General features: G+C 43.5%; 1 protein-coding gene across 1 annotated transcript in view; it reads right to left on the bottom strand.

Annotated features, from left to right (window-relative positions):
* The window catches only part of LOC126456748 (Down syndrome cell adhesion molecule-like protein Dscam2), a 660,038-nt gene extending 643,818 nt beyond the window's left edge, over positions 1–16,220 (bottom strand). The window contains exons 1-2 of the mRNA XM_050092498.1: positions 16,204–16,220; positions 15,914–16,056 (exon numbers count right to left, since the gene is read on the bottom strand). Of these exons, the coding sequence (XP_049948455.1) occupies positions 15,914–16,056; positions 16,204–16,220 (160 nt within the window). The remainder of the gene's footprint in view (positions 1–15,913; positions 16,057–16,203) is intronic.
* Between the last annotated feature and the right edge of the window lie 238 nt (positions 16,221–16,458).

The raw sequence follows: 16,458 nt of genomic DNA, 5'->3' as shown, positions 1-16,458 counted from the left end.
GATTCTCAAGCAGCTTTTTGAAAATAGAACAACCACGGTTGCCACGGTACGGAAGGACAAAAGAAAGGTTCCCAGGGAATTTCGTGTGGCGAAAGGAAATCCAATAAATTCATCAAAATTTGGCTTCCACCCCCCTTGCACATTTATTTCTTACGTTCCAAAACCTAACAAATAAGTAATTTTGATGTCAACAATGCACAATGACGCAAAAATTGTCGCCGATACAGGATCTAAGCAGAAACCAGAAATACAAACGCACTACAACCGTACAAAGAACGGTGTGGATCTAGTTGATAAGATGTGAATGCTTTATGATGTATCTATAATGAAGATAGCCTCTTACTGTATTTTACGATTTTCTGAACCTTAGTGCCCTCAGTGCACTTTGCTTTTATACAGCGAACCAGAACTAGACTGTTATTCGACGTCGAGATTTTCCTATTGACCTGTCTTTGTCTTGGATGAACTTCTGGCTCAGCGGAGATTAGACAAAAAATGTTGCCAAGAAGTCTGTCCTTCAGAATAAAAGACTTTCTTGGTATCCCTCTCGTGGAAAGTCAGCCAGCAACTTCGGGAAAGACACAGAGGAGTTCTGTGGGTCGCTTCTACGACAGCGGAAGATCAAGAAATATAAGTACAAGAAAAGTGTGTAACACGTGTAAAAAAAATTGTTTGTCCCGATCATTCCTAGTTCGCCTGTATTTCTTGTTCAGAAAATCATCATTAGATTTGTTTTTACACAAATATGTGTTTTTTGAAAGTAAATCAAACCCAATGATGCTATCTTTCTTAAAATTGTGACTAGCTGTGAAAAGTTTTTTTTTTTTAGTATTATGCCACATTTATACTTTTTGTTGATGGTTTTCAATACACATAAAACACACAATAAATATATCTGAAAATTCAATGGCCTCTTTTTTCAGTTGAGAAAGTGGCATTCATATGTACTCCATGCGACCACTTACATTTCTTTTTAGAGCGCGACCACTGCAGGGTTAAATAAGAAATGCGACACTTTTTTTCTCGGCCAATTTCGGTGGCAAATATTTTATCTGGGATATCGTTGAATGTTTCCGCTTCAGCTCCTGTAGTTTCACGAAGTTCCGATAGGTAGCGGCGCTCTACGTAGTCCTCAAAATGGCGTCTGTAGTAGAGGTGCATTCGAAGTAGAGTGCTGTCACCGAGTTTTTTTGCCGGAAAACCAGAGCGTCGCAGATATTTATAGGCGCTTGCAAAATGTCTACGGAGACCTGGCAGTGAACAAAAGCACGGTGAGTCTTTGGGCGAGCCCTCTGTCATCATCGCAACAAGGTCCCGCAAACATGCCTGATCGCCCGTGTGCCGATCTGCTGCAGGCAGTTGTGACTCCTGCAGTGTTTGACACTCGTTCGAGGAGGTCGACGGATTACAATCGAACTTCGCTGCACAGCTGGACGTCCCAGCTGATTGTGCTGACACACTGGGCTACTCGAACATGTCCGCTGAGTTTGTAGCTGCCTAACAGAAGACCACAAAGAGCAACGAAGGACCACCATCTGAGCGGAATTGCTTCCTCGTTATGAGACTGATGGTGACAATTTTTGTCGAACAGTGTCAAAGCCAATGAAACATGGGTTCATTACTTCGAACCAGAAACAAAGCAACAGTACATGGAATGGCGCTAAACCACCTCTTGTCCGAAGACCAAGTTAATAGGCGCATCCTCAGCCAGCAAAGTCATGGCGACTGTCTTCTTTGGTTCTAAAGGGGAATTCTGTTTGACGTCCTTCCTCACGGTGCAACGATCAATTCTATATCTACATATATACTCCGCTAGCCACCAAGCGGTGAGTGGCGAAGGGCACAATTCGCACCAAAGTCATATTTCCCCCCTCTGCTCCATTCGCGGATCGCTTGAAAAACGACTGTCTGAACGCCTCAGTACGAGTTCTAATTTCCCTTATCTTTGAATGGTGGTCATTGCGCGATTTGAAAGTTGGTAGTAATAATATATGCTCTACATCCTCGATGAAGATCGGATTTCGGAATTTAGCGAGCAGCCCCTTCCGTTTAGCACGCCGTCTATCTGCAAGTGTGTCCCACTTCAAGCTTTCTATGAGATTTGTAACGATCTCGCTATGGCTAAATGTACCAGTCACGAATCTTGCCGCTCTTCTTTGGACCTTCTCAATCTCTTGAATCAGACCCAACTAGTAGCGTCCCATACAGACTAAGAATACTCTACGACTGGACGAACTAACGTATTGGAAGCTATTTCCTTTGTCAAAGGACTGCATCGCTTCAGGTTTCTATCAATAAACCGCAATTTAGAGTTTGCCTTAACCGTTACTTGTGTAGTCTGATCATTCCATTTGAGATCATTTCCAATAGTCACACCCAGATACTTGACAGATGTTACCGCTTCCAAAGACTGGGCATTTATATTGTACTCGTACTTTAATGGGGATTTTCGCCTCGTTATACGCAGTAGGTTACACTTACTAATATTGAGATATAACTGCCAGTCATTACACCACGCATTAATTCTCTGCAAATTCTCATTGATTTGTTCACAACTTTCGTTTGATACTACTTTCCAGTAGACTACAGCATCATCGGCAAACAGTCTGAGGCCGCTGTCAATACCATCAACCAGATCGTTTATGTAAATCGTAAAAAGCAGCGGACCTATTATGCTGCCCTGGGGCACACCCGAAGTTACGCTGGTTTCTGTTGAAGTCACCCCGTTCAAGACGACATACTGCTCCCTGTCTATTAGAAAACGTTCTATCCAACTGCATATGTCATCGGACAGCCCGTAATCGCGCACTTTTTGGAGCAAGCGACAGTGCGAAACTGAAGTTTACTATGCTATCTTCAGTAAACTGAAGGAGCGGTGACAGCGTGTTCGTCGCCACAACAATGCAAACGAACTTATCCTTTCCGTAACAACGGAAGGTCTCACACAAGTATGCGCTCCCGAGAGGAGCTCACAAAAATTCGTTGGACTGTTCTCTCTCAGCCACCGTACAGCCCGGATCTTACTCCTTCCGACTTCCACCTGTTTGGCACAACAAAGGACGCACTCTGCGGGAAGCACTGCATGAGTGATGGGGAGGCTGTCGATGCAGCAAGACGTTCACTCCGACTTCGGATAGTAGAGTGGTACCGTGAGGGCATTCAGGCCCTTCCAGTAAGGTGGCACAAGATCGTCGAACTGAACTGAGATTATTTTGAAAAACAGGATTTTGTAGCCAAAAGACTGAGGAATAGTAAAGTGTATTGGAATCCAGGATACAGCAACCTCTTTTCACAAAGAAAGTGCCGCATTACTCGTTGAACGCCCCTGTACTTCCCTTGTAGCGTAAGATCAAAACAACTACTGGAAGAACGTAACAGAGTCAGTTTGAAAATGGAACTAAAAATAAATTATGAAGAGCTAAAGGTAGTGAATATTCAACATATCGGAAAGCTTATACACTGTTCGCTATTGAAATTGCAGCACCAACAAACGTCCAACTGGCATCATTCTTGTAAATACAAAGATCAGGGTCTCACAAGAGCACCATGAAGAATCTCAGTGAAGAACCTCGGTGAACCCGATCATCTAGCGCCTGAGAGGACAGACTGCAAGTGTATTGTTATATCGCTGGCTTGGTTGCGGAGTATCTTTGCGGGCAGCGTGTTTGCATGGTCGAGCACGGACCACGGAGGTACTGTTGTGCTGTGGCTAACTCTACACGTGAAAGGTATTATTAAGGACGTTCAAGTGTTGCTAAAAATGCTGTTACGGTGAAGTTATGAGATATGGAAGTGAATTCAGTGAAAATGGGTGCAATGAGGTTATTAAATGTGAGCAGTGCCACCGGCAACGTATTTGAGTATCAACTCGTTGCGTTTCGTACCATATAGCATCAATCATCCGCGCCGTGTTCGGTATCCCTGATGAACTAATGTGAATCAGTAATACTACAGGGTTATTACAAATGATTGAAGCGATTTCACAGCTCTACAATAACTTTATTATTTGAGATATTTTCACAATGCTTTGCACACACATACAAAAACTCAAAAAGTTTTTTTAGGCATTCACAAATGTTCGATATGTGCCCCTTTAGTGATTCGGCAGACATCAAGCCGATAATCAAGTTCCTCCCACACTCGGCGCAGCATGTCCCCATCAATGAGTTCGAAAGCATCTTTGATGCGAGCTCGCAGTTCTGGCACGTTTCTTGGTAGAGGAGGTTTAAACACTGAATCTTTCACATAACCCCACAGAAATAAATCACATGGGGTTAAATCGGGAGAGCGTGGAGGCCATGACATGAATTGCTGATCATGATCTCCACCACGACCGATCCATCGGTTTTCCAATCTCCTGTTTAAGAAATGCCGAACATCATGATGGAAGTGCGGTGGAGCACCATCCTGTTGAAAGATGAAGTCGGCGCTGTCGGTCTCCAGTTGTGGCATGAGCCAATTTTCCAGCATGTCCAGATACACGTGTCCTGTAAAGTTTTTTTTCGCAAGAAGAAAAAGGGGCCTTAAACTTTAAACCGTGAGATTGCGCAAAACACGTTAACTTTTGGTGAATTGCAAATTTGCTGCACGAATGCGTGAGGGTTCTCTACCGCCCAGATTCGCACAATGTGTCTGTTCACTTCACCATTAAGAAAAAATGTTGCTTCATCACTGAAAACAAGTTTCGCACTGAACGCATCCTCTTCCATGAGCTGTTGCAACCGCGCCGAAAATTCAAAGCGTTTGAGTTTGTCATCAGGTGTCAGGGCTTGTAGCAATTGTAAACGGTAATGCTTCTGCTTTAGCCTTTTCCGTAAGATTTTCCAAACCGTCGGCTGTGGTACGTTTAGCTTCCTGCTTGCTTTATTCGTCGACTTGCCCGCACGCGTTCAACCGTTTCTTCGCTCACTGCAGTCCGACCCGTTGATTTCCCCTTACAGAGGCATCCAGAAGCTTTAAACTGCGCATACCATCGCCGAATGGAGTTAGCAGTTAGTGGATCTTTGTTGAACTTCGTCCTGAAGTGTCGTTGCACTGTTATGACTGACTGATGTGAGTGCATTTCGAGCATGACATAAGCTTTCTCGGCTCCTGTCGCCATTTTGTCTCACTGCGCTCTCGAGCGCTCTGGCGGCAGAAACCTGAAGTGCGGCTTCAGCCGAACAAAACTTTATGAGTTTTTCTACGTATCTGTAGTGTGTCGTGACCACATGTCAATGAATGGAGCTACAGTGAATTTATGAAATCGCTTCAATCATTTGTAATTTGTATTTACCACAAAAGAGAGCCTTTAAGTGCCAGTGTCTTGTAGCAAATGTGAGAACGTGAGTTCGGTCATCACGTTTCCGCATCATCAACAATCTGCCACGCAGCGACGGTTACGGGCACGCTCGTACAAGTGAGAACTGAAAATTTAACTTTACTAACAGTGTTATATTGTTCTAGTGTCAAGGAGGACTGGTGCCAGATATCTGTGTATGTGTGAAGAGCGTAAGAACTTTCGTGCGATCATTCGGCTTTCGCATCTTGAACAATCACCCGCGTCTTGTGGGTTACGCGTACGCTCGTCCAAGTTATATTGTAGACAGATAATCACCAATATGTTAATTGGCATAAACACTTATGACTTAGTGTGTAAACAGTGCAACCTGTGATTTTCTTATCGTTTCAGAATATAGATGTTCATACCAGACGTAGGACAGTGTTGTGCTTAACGTTGAGTGGCTCCTCTAAACCCGCTTGCATATTTAGATACTTAATTTCAGGCAAACCAGCCGCAGTGTGGAGCAGAACAATACGACTGGCGAGGGAGTATCGCGCACGTTCAAGAAGCGGAAAGTGAGATTAAAATTAAAGGGTCCCCCCACCATTTGTACCCCCGAGGGTGTTACAAGACACCATGTTCGCTCAGCAGCCGAGCGGTCTAAGGTGCTGCAGTCATGGACTGTGCAGCTGGTCCCGGCGGAGGTTCGACTCCTCCCTCGCGCATGGGTGTGTGTGTTTGTCCTTAGGATAATTTAGGTTAAGTAGTGTGTAAAGTTAGGGACTGATGACCTTAGCAGTTAAGTTCCATAAGATTTCACACACATTTGAACTTTTTTTTTTGTTCTCCAGCCGTCACGGACATACAGCCTCGTCAGGTGCCTTGAGTCAGGAAATGGGATTATTTGCAGCTAGCAACTATCTACACGGACCATGCGACGACGTGTGGAGTACCACGGCCTGTCATCGGGACCACCAGCGTTGCGGCTTGCATTGACGCGGTCCAGGAGTGACAGGCATGGTGACATGGTTTTAGACAAGTCTCCGTTCTGCGTACAGCATCCCACTGGACATATTTGTGCGTGGAGGCTCCGCGGAGAACGAACATTGCCAGATTGCATTACTTATGACTCTGGCCCAACCCCTAGTGTTTTTCGCCTTTGAGTTCACAACACGATCACCTCCGTTTCCCACAGCCTTTAATTGGGGCTGTAGCTATTACATTTCTGACTTGATAAGAGCTGTGCTCTATTTTTGAGTTCTCGGAGAAGTCTTTCAACAAAACACCGGGCTACATGTTGCTCGTTCTGTCTCGACCAACCATGATACTCCAAGTGTCAGTCTCACCCAGTGAAAACATCTGGCCATGGTATTTCATTTGTAGCAAGCAAAAGACCATCAGCTGTATCTATTGGTTTTATTTACACGCAACCCTTGGGTACAAATGTACCATTTGTTGCTTTCTGTCGGCCGCTGTGACCGAGCGGTTCTGGGCGCTTCAATCTGGAGCCGCGCGAGAGCTACGGTCGCAGGTTCGAATCCTCCCTCGCGCATGTATGTGTGTGATGTCCTTAGGTTAGTTAGGTTTAAGTAGTTCTAAGTCTAGGGGACTGATGACGTCAGATGTTACGTCCCATAGTGCTCAGAGCCATTTGAACCATTTGTTACTTTCCACAAAATACGTCATCAGAGTATTTATAGTTACTTTTTTGTTAAATGACAGTATATTAACTACACTATGTTGAAAGAACTCTAGTGACATACGTACAAGTGGCCAGCAGCCGGCCGGGGTGGCCGAGCGGTTCTAGGCGCCACAGTTTGGAACCGCGCGACCGCTACGGTCGCAGGTTCGAATCCTGCCTCGGGCATGGATGTGTGTGATGTCCTTAGGTTACTTAGGTTTAAGTAGTTCTAAGTTCTAGGGGACTGATGACCTTGGAAGTTAAGTCCTATAGTGCTCGGAGCCATTTGAATTTGGTCAGCATAATATTAAACCTTAATAAAAGTTGTAACCATAATCTTCATCTATTATATTAAAATCAGCCTCAATTTAGCGGACGCCTATGTTTTGGACCTTCTGCAGAAGATATAACAATAATTTAGCGGTATCAACGTGTTCACCCAGAGTGAAGTAGGAGGTAAGTAGATTTTAGTCTTATTTTAAACTTATGCTTCGTGATTTAATATGTATGTTTCATTGTGCGTAGTAAACTGCCTGTTTGACGTTCGTTTCAGCCTTCAATTGTTGTCGTCGCGTGTTGTACTTATTATACGCTTGATACGTTACGTTAGGTACACGCCATTTCCGGATTGCCATGCTTATAGAAATATTAATACTCTCTACTATGGCCAGTATGGCTACGTATGTGAAATGGGATAAATCTTTATAAAACTCCATACATAAATTGTTACGATTTAACGCCATGTCTTCTACCGTGCGTACACCGCGCTTTATGCGCGAATACCAGCTTTAATACCTCAGCTGTTCTTAAATGTGCCTTCTGGCGTTACATTTAGACATAACCTTATACATAGTTGCAATGATGATGATGATGATGATGATGAGCGTTTGGCGTCATTGGCCGGGAGGCCCCTCGCGGGGCAGGTCCGGCCGCCATATCGCAGGTCTTATTACATTCGGCGCCACATTGGGCGACCTGCACGCCGGATGGGGATGAAATGATGATGAACACAACACAACATCCAGTCCCTGAGCGGAGAAAATCTCCGACCCAGCCGGGAATCGAACCCGGGCCCAGAGGACGGCAATCCGTCACGCTGACCACTCAGCTACTGGGGCGGACATAGTTGCAATACGTTTTATGGATACGTTTTATTGTTAAATGAGTGTGCATTATGTTGCAGAGGACAGTCTTGAAACATACTTTTGTTGCCTGATTACTAAGAAGTCCTTTTCTCATGGTGCACCAAGCGTTTATGGGTCCTATCTCGGAACCCAAGTTGCCGACAAGGCACTCTGCAAGTTGGTGTGGTTCCGTAATGGTACCAGCTGTGTTTCCGTGGAATAGTCTGGGCGCTCTGGTCCAGCTGAATCAACTCAAACCATCTGCAGCCATTCACGGACATACATGTTCCCGCACAACGATGGAATTTTTACGGATCACAATGTGCTATCACCGGGCCACAATTGTTCGTGACTGGTTTGAAGAACATTCTGCACAGTTTGAGGGAATAGTTTGCCACGACATGAATCCCATCAGACATTTGTGGGACGTAATTGGGAGATCAGTTGGTGCACAAAATCATACATCTGCAGCTCTTTGGCAAGTACGGACGGCTGAAGAAGCGGCATGGCTCATCTTTTCTGCAGGAGAATTCCAACGACTTGTTGGGTCGATGCCACGTCGAGCCGCTGCACTACGGTGGACAGAAGGAGGTTCCACTTTTGTCACGTCAGTTTATGTTAAATTTTCTTTATGATACCTTTAGGTTCCACCTCATGCAACTGACCGAGCGAGGTGGCGCAGTGGTTAGCACACTGCACTCGCATTCGGGAGGACGACGGTTCAATCACGCGTCCTGCCATCCTGATTTAAGTTTTCCGTGATTTCCCTAAATCGCTCCAGGCCGGGATGGTTCCTTTGAAAGTGCGCGGCCGACTTCCTTCCCTAATCCTATGAGACCGATGACCTTGCTGTTTGGTCTCTTCCCCCAAATGCCGGCCGTGGTGGCAGAGCGGTTATAGGCGCTTCAGCCCGGAACCGCGCTGCTGCTACGGTCGCAGGTTCGAATCCTGCCTCGGGCATGGATGTGTGTGATGTCCTTAGGTTAGTTAGGTTTAAGTAGTTCTCAGATCTAGGGGACTGATGACCTAAGATGTTAAGTCCCATAGTGCCAAGAGCCATTTGAACCATTTCTTCCCCCAAACAACCCAACCCAACCCACGCAAGTGACATATTTGAATTGTTTTATGTGACTCACAGAGGAGTAATCAAATCCTCTTCCTAAGGCTGATAGAGCATAATAGATCTTAGACCCTATTGAATAATCCTAAATATATCCTCTCAGTGCTCCTGTCTATTAATACAGCTATACTGTGGGCTGTTTGATTTTATCGCAATAATTACAAATATGTTACACTGTAGGCACTATCTACAGCTCAGGTGTTTTTTTTTCTTTTTTTTTTTTTTAAGAAGGTCTTAATACTTTTCTGGTCTCTTGTACGTATGTAACTGGAATCTGTTCTGTCTAGCAAAGTTCATATATAATCATTTATAAAAAGTAACTATACATATCTGGATGTTCTTCAAGTCCATATGTGGGATAACACCAAACCAGTGCTTAACAGTATTGGTTAAAAACAGTTTTGGTTGCAATTGTAGGTTCCTGTGAACGGGAACGCATTATGCAGATCTGGGTGCCTCTCGCGTCCATCTAGAAAACATAACCTGAAGATAACTAAATAAGGCGAAACGCATCGTTGAAAAATAAAAAAATCCTAAAATTGCAACCATGACTGTTTTTAACCAATATCTGGATGTTGTGATTGTAGACTTTCCCGGCCATACTGCTGACGAAATTCCGGGCTTCCATACGTGTGGCTGCGTGATAATTTCGCGACGTTTCCGTGAGTGTCTCCGCGTGGAGAGGAAGCGTGGTTTGAGGCGCCATGTCACGGATCGTGCGGTCCCTTCCCGCCGGAGATTCGAGTCCTCCCTCGGGCATGGGTGTGCGTGTTGTTCTTAGCATCAGATAGTTTAAGTAGTGTGTAAGTCTAGGGACCGATGACCTCAGCAGTTTGCTCCCTTAGGAACTCACACACAATTGAACATTTGAACATGAGTGTCACTCTCATCGTCTTGTGGCAAAATGTCAAGATGACTCGTCTTCCCCCCCCCCCCCTCCCCCCCCCAATTTTCCCGGGCGCGGGGCTGGTGACCTTTAGGGGGAAGGGGGGGGAGGACCCCCCTTCGACTCTCAGTGCATTCAGATTCGTGAAGCGTCAACTGCTGATTAAGTTCTGGGCGTAAAGATGCTAGCGCAGCACTCCATGCCGAACTTAAATGATAGCCTTCGTCTCTGTTGAGGAGACATCGATTCTTTAATGATAGATTCTTCAGTGATACTGTTCCAATAGCCACTAGTTCGTCACAACAGTTTTGTTTGGATTCGAACGTATGTACCTTGTTGAGCCTGTGTTCCCCCACCAGTGATTTATCTTCATGCTCCAGAAGTACGCACCTAATGTGTTCCATACCGCGTCGAGACATGCAGCACTGTGTTTGCCTGACGTACTGGAGGCCACGCTCGCAAGGGGCGCTGCGTGTACCGGGTGTTTGCAGTTGTAGCTTGTCGTTTACGGAGACAAGCATATCTTTAGTTTCTCTTTATCCTCGAAAGGCTAATTACAGTGTGTTTTAAAGAATCATTCTTCCCGCGGTCCCTATGTGAGTGTAGCGGGAGAAAGCGCTAATAACTGGTACAATGTGAAGTGCCCTCTGTCATGCAGTGAAGACCAGATAGAAATCTGTCATGTACTGGTACATTTAAGATGTTGATCATTTCATATAGGACTGTGGTTTCTAAGATGTTTCTGACAGGGAGGTGTGAAAAGAAACCAATTCGCCGAAAAAAAGACAGTCCAGCCAGAGCTCTAAAGTGCGTCCAGAAGCAGTGTCTTTGGTCTGCACCGTCTGCGATAGTACACAGTGGAAGACCTGAGAACAGGAAGATTTATGACTAAATAGAACATGGAATTTTCACATATCGGCATACCAAGTATTACCCAGAAATGCTTTAACAATTAAAATTTGGAACAAGTGTGGGACATGACTTCCTTAGAAAAGAGTGACGAAAGTTCTAAATAAACATTTCAGTTAGCACACTGAATAAAATAAGCTCTATAAAACGTAAGGACACATCCAGAGAGAATTAGGCAGAATGTCAGGGGAGAGAGAGAGAGAGAGAGAGAGAGAGAGAGAGAGGGAGAGAGGGACGCTCCTACTGTGGGACACTTTGGTGTTAATCTGACGAAAAGCACACCAACATCTGCTGAACGATCGCTTAAGGCTTTGGTTGTGGTACAGTGCGATAACGATCAGTAATGTGCTGCGTGATTGCCAGAAATCTCCCATCATGAAGTCACTGGCTACATTCATCCGGGTAATAAAATACGCCACATTGCTTCTGTAGGTGTGTGCCTGACAATTGTATTTTTGTTTTGATAAAAGAACTAACACCCAGCAAAAGAGACCAGATATAACAGCCAAAGATAACTGTTGATAAAGTGTGTATACTGTTATATTATTTTTAATTCTAATTTGTGACGGAAATGTATTAGTTGTATGAGGTGGTTGTAGTTTTCGTTATGATTAAGTGTTCCGCACTACAGCATTAGCTGTTGTTTGCTAACTCAGCCAAAGAGCTTGGTACTTGAACATGTGAATGATGTAGATCTCTGTTAAAGGCACGGTGAAGTTTGCAATAGCTGACGTCAGAAGATTTCCGACCAAACTAATACATCAGTCGAATTCGGCGAATGCAGTCACTTGCTTCAGGGTCATCGTCTGAAGTGGACTGATTTTGCTGGCAGCCTTCTGCGTGTTGAATTTAGTGGATTCCTCGTATTATGTTTCTTGAATATTGGTGTGATCTGTGAAACTTTCCAGCCCTTTGGGTACGAATCATCCGTTGAGCGAGCTGTTGTATATGATTGTTTAATATGCAGCTATTGTATCAGCATACTCTGAAAGGAACCTAAATCGTGTACAGTCTGGATCGTAAGACTTGCTTTCGTTAAGTGATTTAAGTTGCTTCACTGCTACAAAGACATCTACTTCTACGTTACTCATGTTGACAGCTGTTCTTGATTCGAATTCTGAGATATTTACTTCGCCTTCTTTGGTGAAGGAATATCGGAAGGCTGTGTTAAGTAACACTGCTTTAGCAGCATATTCATCCATAATATTTCCATTGCTATCGCTCAGAGAAGGCATTGATTGTCTCTTGCCGCTAGCATACTTTGCATACGACCAGAATCGCTTTGGATTTTCTGCCAGGTTTCGAGACAAATTTCGTTGTGAAAACTATTACAAGCGTCTCTCATTGAAGTCCACATTATATTTAAAGCTTCTGTAAAAGATCACTAATCTTGAGGGTTTTGCGTTTTTTCTAAAATTTCGCGTGATTTTTTGGTTGTTTCTGGAACACTACTACGACCTATTTCGTGTGCGATGGGGGATCAGTTCCGTCGTTTGTTAATTTATTTGGTATAAATCTTTATCTACTGTCGATACTACATCTTTGAATTCAAGCCACATCTCGTCTATACTTAAATTCATGATTTAAAAGGACTGGAGATTGTGTCTCAGGAAGGTACCAAGCGAAATTTTATCAGATTTTTGGAGTAGGTACATTTTTCGTTTGGTTTTGGAGGATTTGGGGGCTACGGTACTCAATCTGGGTACGAGAACCCTACGTCACCCTAATCCCTGTATCCGTTTTGATGCTCGTTATTAGTTCAGGATTATTTGTTGCTAAGATCTCAAAATAATTTTCAGAGAATGAATTTGGCACAATTTCGGAATATTTTTTATGCGTACCTCCAGATTTAAATACGTACTTTCGGCAACATATCGAGAGTAAATTGAAGTTACCAGCAACTGTGTTTGTAAGAGTTGGGTACGTGTTTGAAATTAGACTCATGTTTTTTTAACGTTTCAGCAACTGTATTCTATGAGTTGCGATGTCGGTAAAAGGATGCAATTATTATTCAATTCCTGTTGCCAAGAATGACCTCTAGCTATAGTAACTCAAAGGAACTATCTACTTGAGTTTGGCTACACGATAAACTACTCCTAACGCCAACAAAAACACCATTGCCAACAACCTATCCTTTCTGAACGTATTTCCGGTTTTAGTTAGGTTTCAGTACCAATGACGACTTGAACATCAGTGTTTCCTATTAGCGCTTTGAGCTTTGGTGTTTCCCACCACAACTACAATTGTTGTACCGATGATTCCTAGATCTATGTTCTTCCTTTGTTCAGCCTGCATCCTTCGAAAATGAATCCCTTTTTTTGTTTCCACGAGAGCCAATCCACGCCACATTTGTCTGAACAGTTAACATCAACACAGAGGATGTGGCATGTCTTCATTCTTTTCAAGATGTACATTGACTATATAGTCAGGGCTTGGATACAAAATATCACCTATGACATAAAGGTGAACAGAAAGGAATGTTTAATTGTCCTACTATACGCAGATGATCAAATAATAATTCAGGAAAATGAAGACATTGTTTTTAAAGAAACATTTATCGTCTCAGTTATTTACACGAAAGTCTCCGTTAGTAAAATAACGGTTATAGCATTCAAGGGAAACCCCACTGTGACATCAAAAACTGTAATAAATAATGTAATACTAAAACAGGTAACCTGCATTCAGTATGTCTGCTGTGACATAGCATGAAAACTGGACTATGAATTTGATTAAAGCTCCTAAAATCTAACGCGATGTATGGAGCAACTAGATATACTCTATAAAAGCGAGCCACGAAAGAGATACAGATGACGTTTTACAAACTCTTGGCATTACCTACTGTGGTATACGGACCTGAAACTATAGTTCTCACGAACAAGATTATGAGCAGGATCCAGACTGAGGAAATGAGATATCTCTGTAGTGTTATATTAAAGGGTGCGCCAGAGAAGATGGCTTCAGTAAGGATGACTTTTGGAATGAGTTACAAGTTGATTCTGTGCACAAGAAATTAGATGGTGAGAACATGCAGACAGAACGCCTGAAAATAGAATTCCAAAACAAATTCTTGATTACAAACATAGAGGGATAAGACAGAGGGAAATACCACGGAAGAGATGGCTAGATTTTCGAATGTATGTTCTGTTCGAACAATGCGAATAACCTCGAAGAGAACGATCTTTTGACAGACAGTCATCCTAGTAAGAGAAAACATCGTTCTTGTGCAAAATACATAGCTCCTTGTCGACAAGGTCTCTCAGATTGATTCCGTATTTCTAGATTTCCAGGAGGCTTTTGACACCGTACGTCACAAGCGGCTTGCAATAAAATTGCATGCTTATGGAATATCGTCTCAGGTATGCGACTGGATCGGTGATTTCCTGTCAGCGAGGTTACAGTCATCGATTAACACAAAAGTGACATCGGACGTTTCCTAAGGTGTTGTTACAGAATCTTTGCTGTTACTTATCCATTTAAACGATTTTATCGTCTAGCAAAGTCATAAGAAAATCAAAACCAAGTGCAAAACGATTTAGTTGAGATACCTGTCTCGGGTGTGAAAATTGGCAACTAATCTCAAATAATGGTTCAAATGGTTCAAATGGCTCTGAGCACTATGGGACTTAACATCTGTGGTCATCAGTCCCATAGAACTAAGAACTACTTAAATATTGTTGATACCGTCCTACATGGGGAGGAACGATCACCTGAATAAATTAAGGGAAATCAGATGTTCGTTTCCCCGCGCGCTGTTCGAGAGAGGAATAACAGAGAATTATTGTAAAGGTGGTTAGATGAACCCTCTGGCAGGCTCTTAACTGTGATTTGCAGAGTATCCATGTAGATGTAGGTGTAGACCTTCCTGACCAGAACGTGTAGAATGACCCGATCCATGAAGGTAGGAGAAGACGATAAAAAATAATTATGATGTACTTTAATTGCATTTTTGCAGATCGCACATCTGATCCTTTAATTTGGTACTGATTAAACGTTTGCATTCAAGAACATCGTTTATTGATATAAATGTCGTTAATTTAAATTTGATTCTCAGGAAATAAATCCTTTTCATCTTAAATTAGCTTTCGAATGTGGATTAGCGAATTGATCTTTACATTTATAGTGACCTTTACGCTGAATACTGCGCCACGTGACAGAACGATCACTTGTGCTGCGAACGCTACAAACCATAACGCAGATGACGAGAGTGCACAGTGTGGGCAAAACATTTGATCCGAGTGACTTTGATACGGGGCAGATTGTGGTCGCGCGGCGTATGGGATCACGTTCTCTCGGAAACTTCAAAGCTCTCGGAACTTGATGTGGGCCAAGTGAAACTGGAACCGCTAGTGGACGAAAATATATTGCTCGTATTAGCTCCAACCAAAGGCATGGAGACTACAACGCAAAGCAGAATGCGTGCCAAATCCACGGCGCAGATGTCAGCGAAGTAGTGTCGTCTGCCCAAATGACATGCTCATCCATGATATGAAGAAAGCTTCGATAGTTAATGCGCGAATTTTGGTGACACATTTTGTATTCATGTGTTTATTGCTAATACTCTGGATGGAAACACTGTTTTGAAGATACTTGTGGTGTTAATGAACTCTGACAAGTGATGGCAAACGAACACTGCAGAAGAAGTTTATGACAGCTGCTTCAGCACAGTAACGGACTCGTTGACTCTTTACCCATATGGAAACAAGCTCCATCGCAGTGTTAGCACACACACACACACACACACACACACACACACACGCACGCACGCACGCACGCACGCACACACACACACACACACACACACACACACACACACAGATATATATATATATATATATATATATATATATATATATATAAAGGAAGCTTTCACGGCTCTTTTACTGAACTGTTGTTGGTTTTGAAACTAATTTGTTACATTTCAGCTACTCACCGGCACGTAATGCGACGTCTCTGCTGCGGACAGCACCAGCCAGGTTGGAAGCGCGGCAGCGGTACGTGGTGGAGTGTACTTCCTCCCGGTAGTCCTCTGCGCGGAAAGGGGGGAAGTGCAGCGTGCCGTTCGCCAGCGGTTGCCTGCAAATACGGGAAGTCTTAACAAAGTGGCTGATTCTCTGGTACTTGGTTGCTTACCCTTAAAACAGGTCATTGCTATGGGCTTGTTAATTCATTGTAAAGTCAATACATGTGATACAACGCTGAAGTATTTTTGTGCATGTATACTGCATACATGACTGCATGTAGGCTTATTTTTCTGTGATTATGACAAACGTAGAAAAAATTGCAATGACACGTGTATATAGTATCACTTGTCACCAAATTCTTCTCTGAGTATAGGTTCATCAGAATTCGAACACGTCTCTGGAATTGAGGTGGCTAACGCGCGTCGTTGGTAGCCGGTTCGAACCCTAGTCGTGTAAAAATATTTCACCACAAGTATTTGGCGAGCAAGGAGACGAGACACGGCCAGTGTCCAGT

This window comes from Schistocerca serialis, chromosome 1 (assembly GCF_023864345.2).
Source record: "Schistocerca serialis cubense isolate TAMUIC-IGC-003099 chromosome 1, iqSchSeri2.2, whole genome shotgun sequence".
Taxonomy (NCBI): domain Eukaryota; kingdom Metazoa; phylum Arthropoda; class Insecta; order Orthoptera; family Acrididae; genus Schistocerca; species Schistocerca serialis.
The sequence above is the reverse complement of the archived record's forward strand: the minus strand, read 5'-3'. Positions and strand labels throughout refer to the sequence as shown.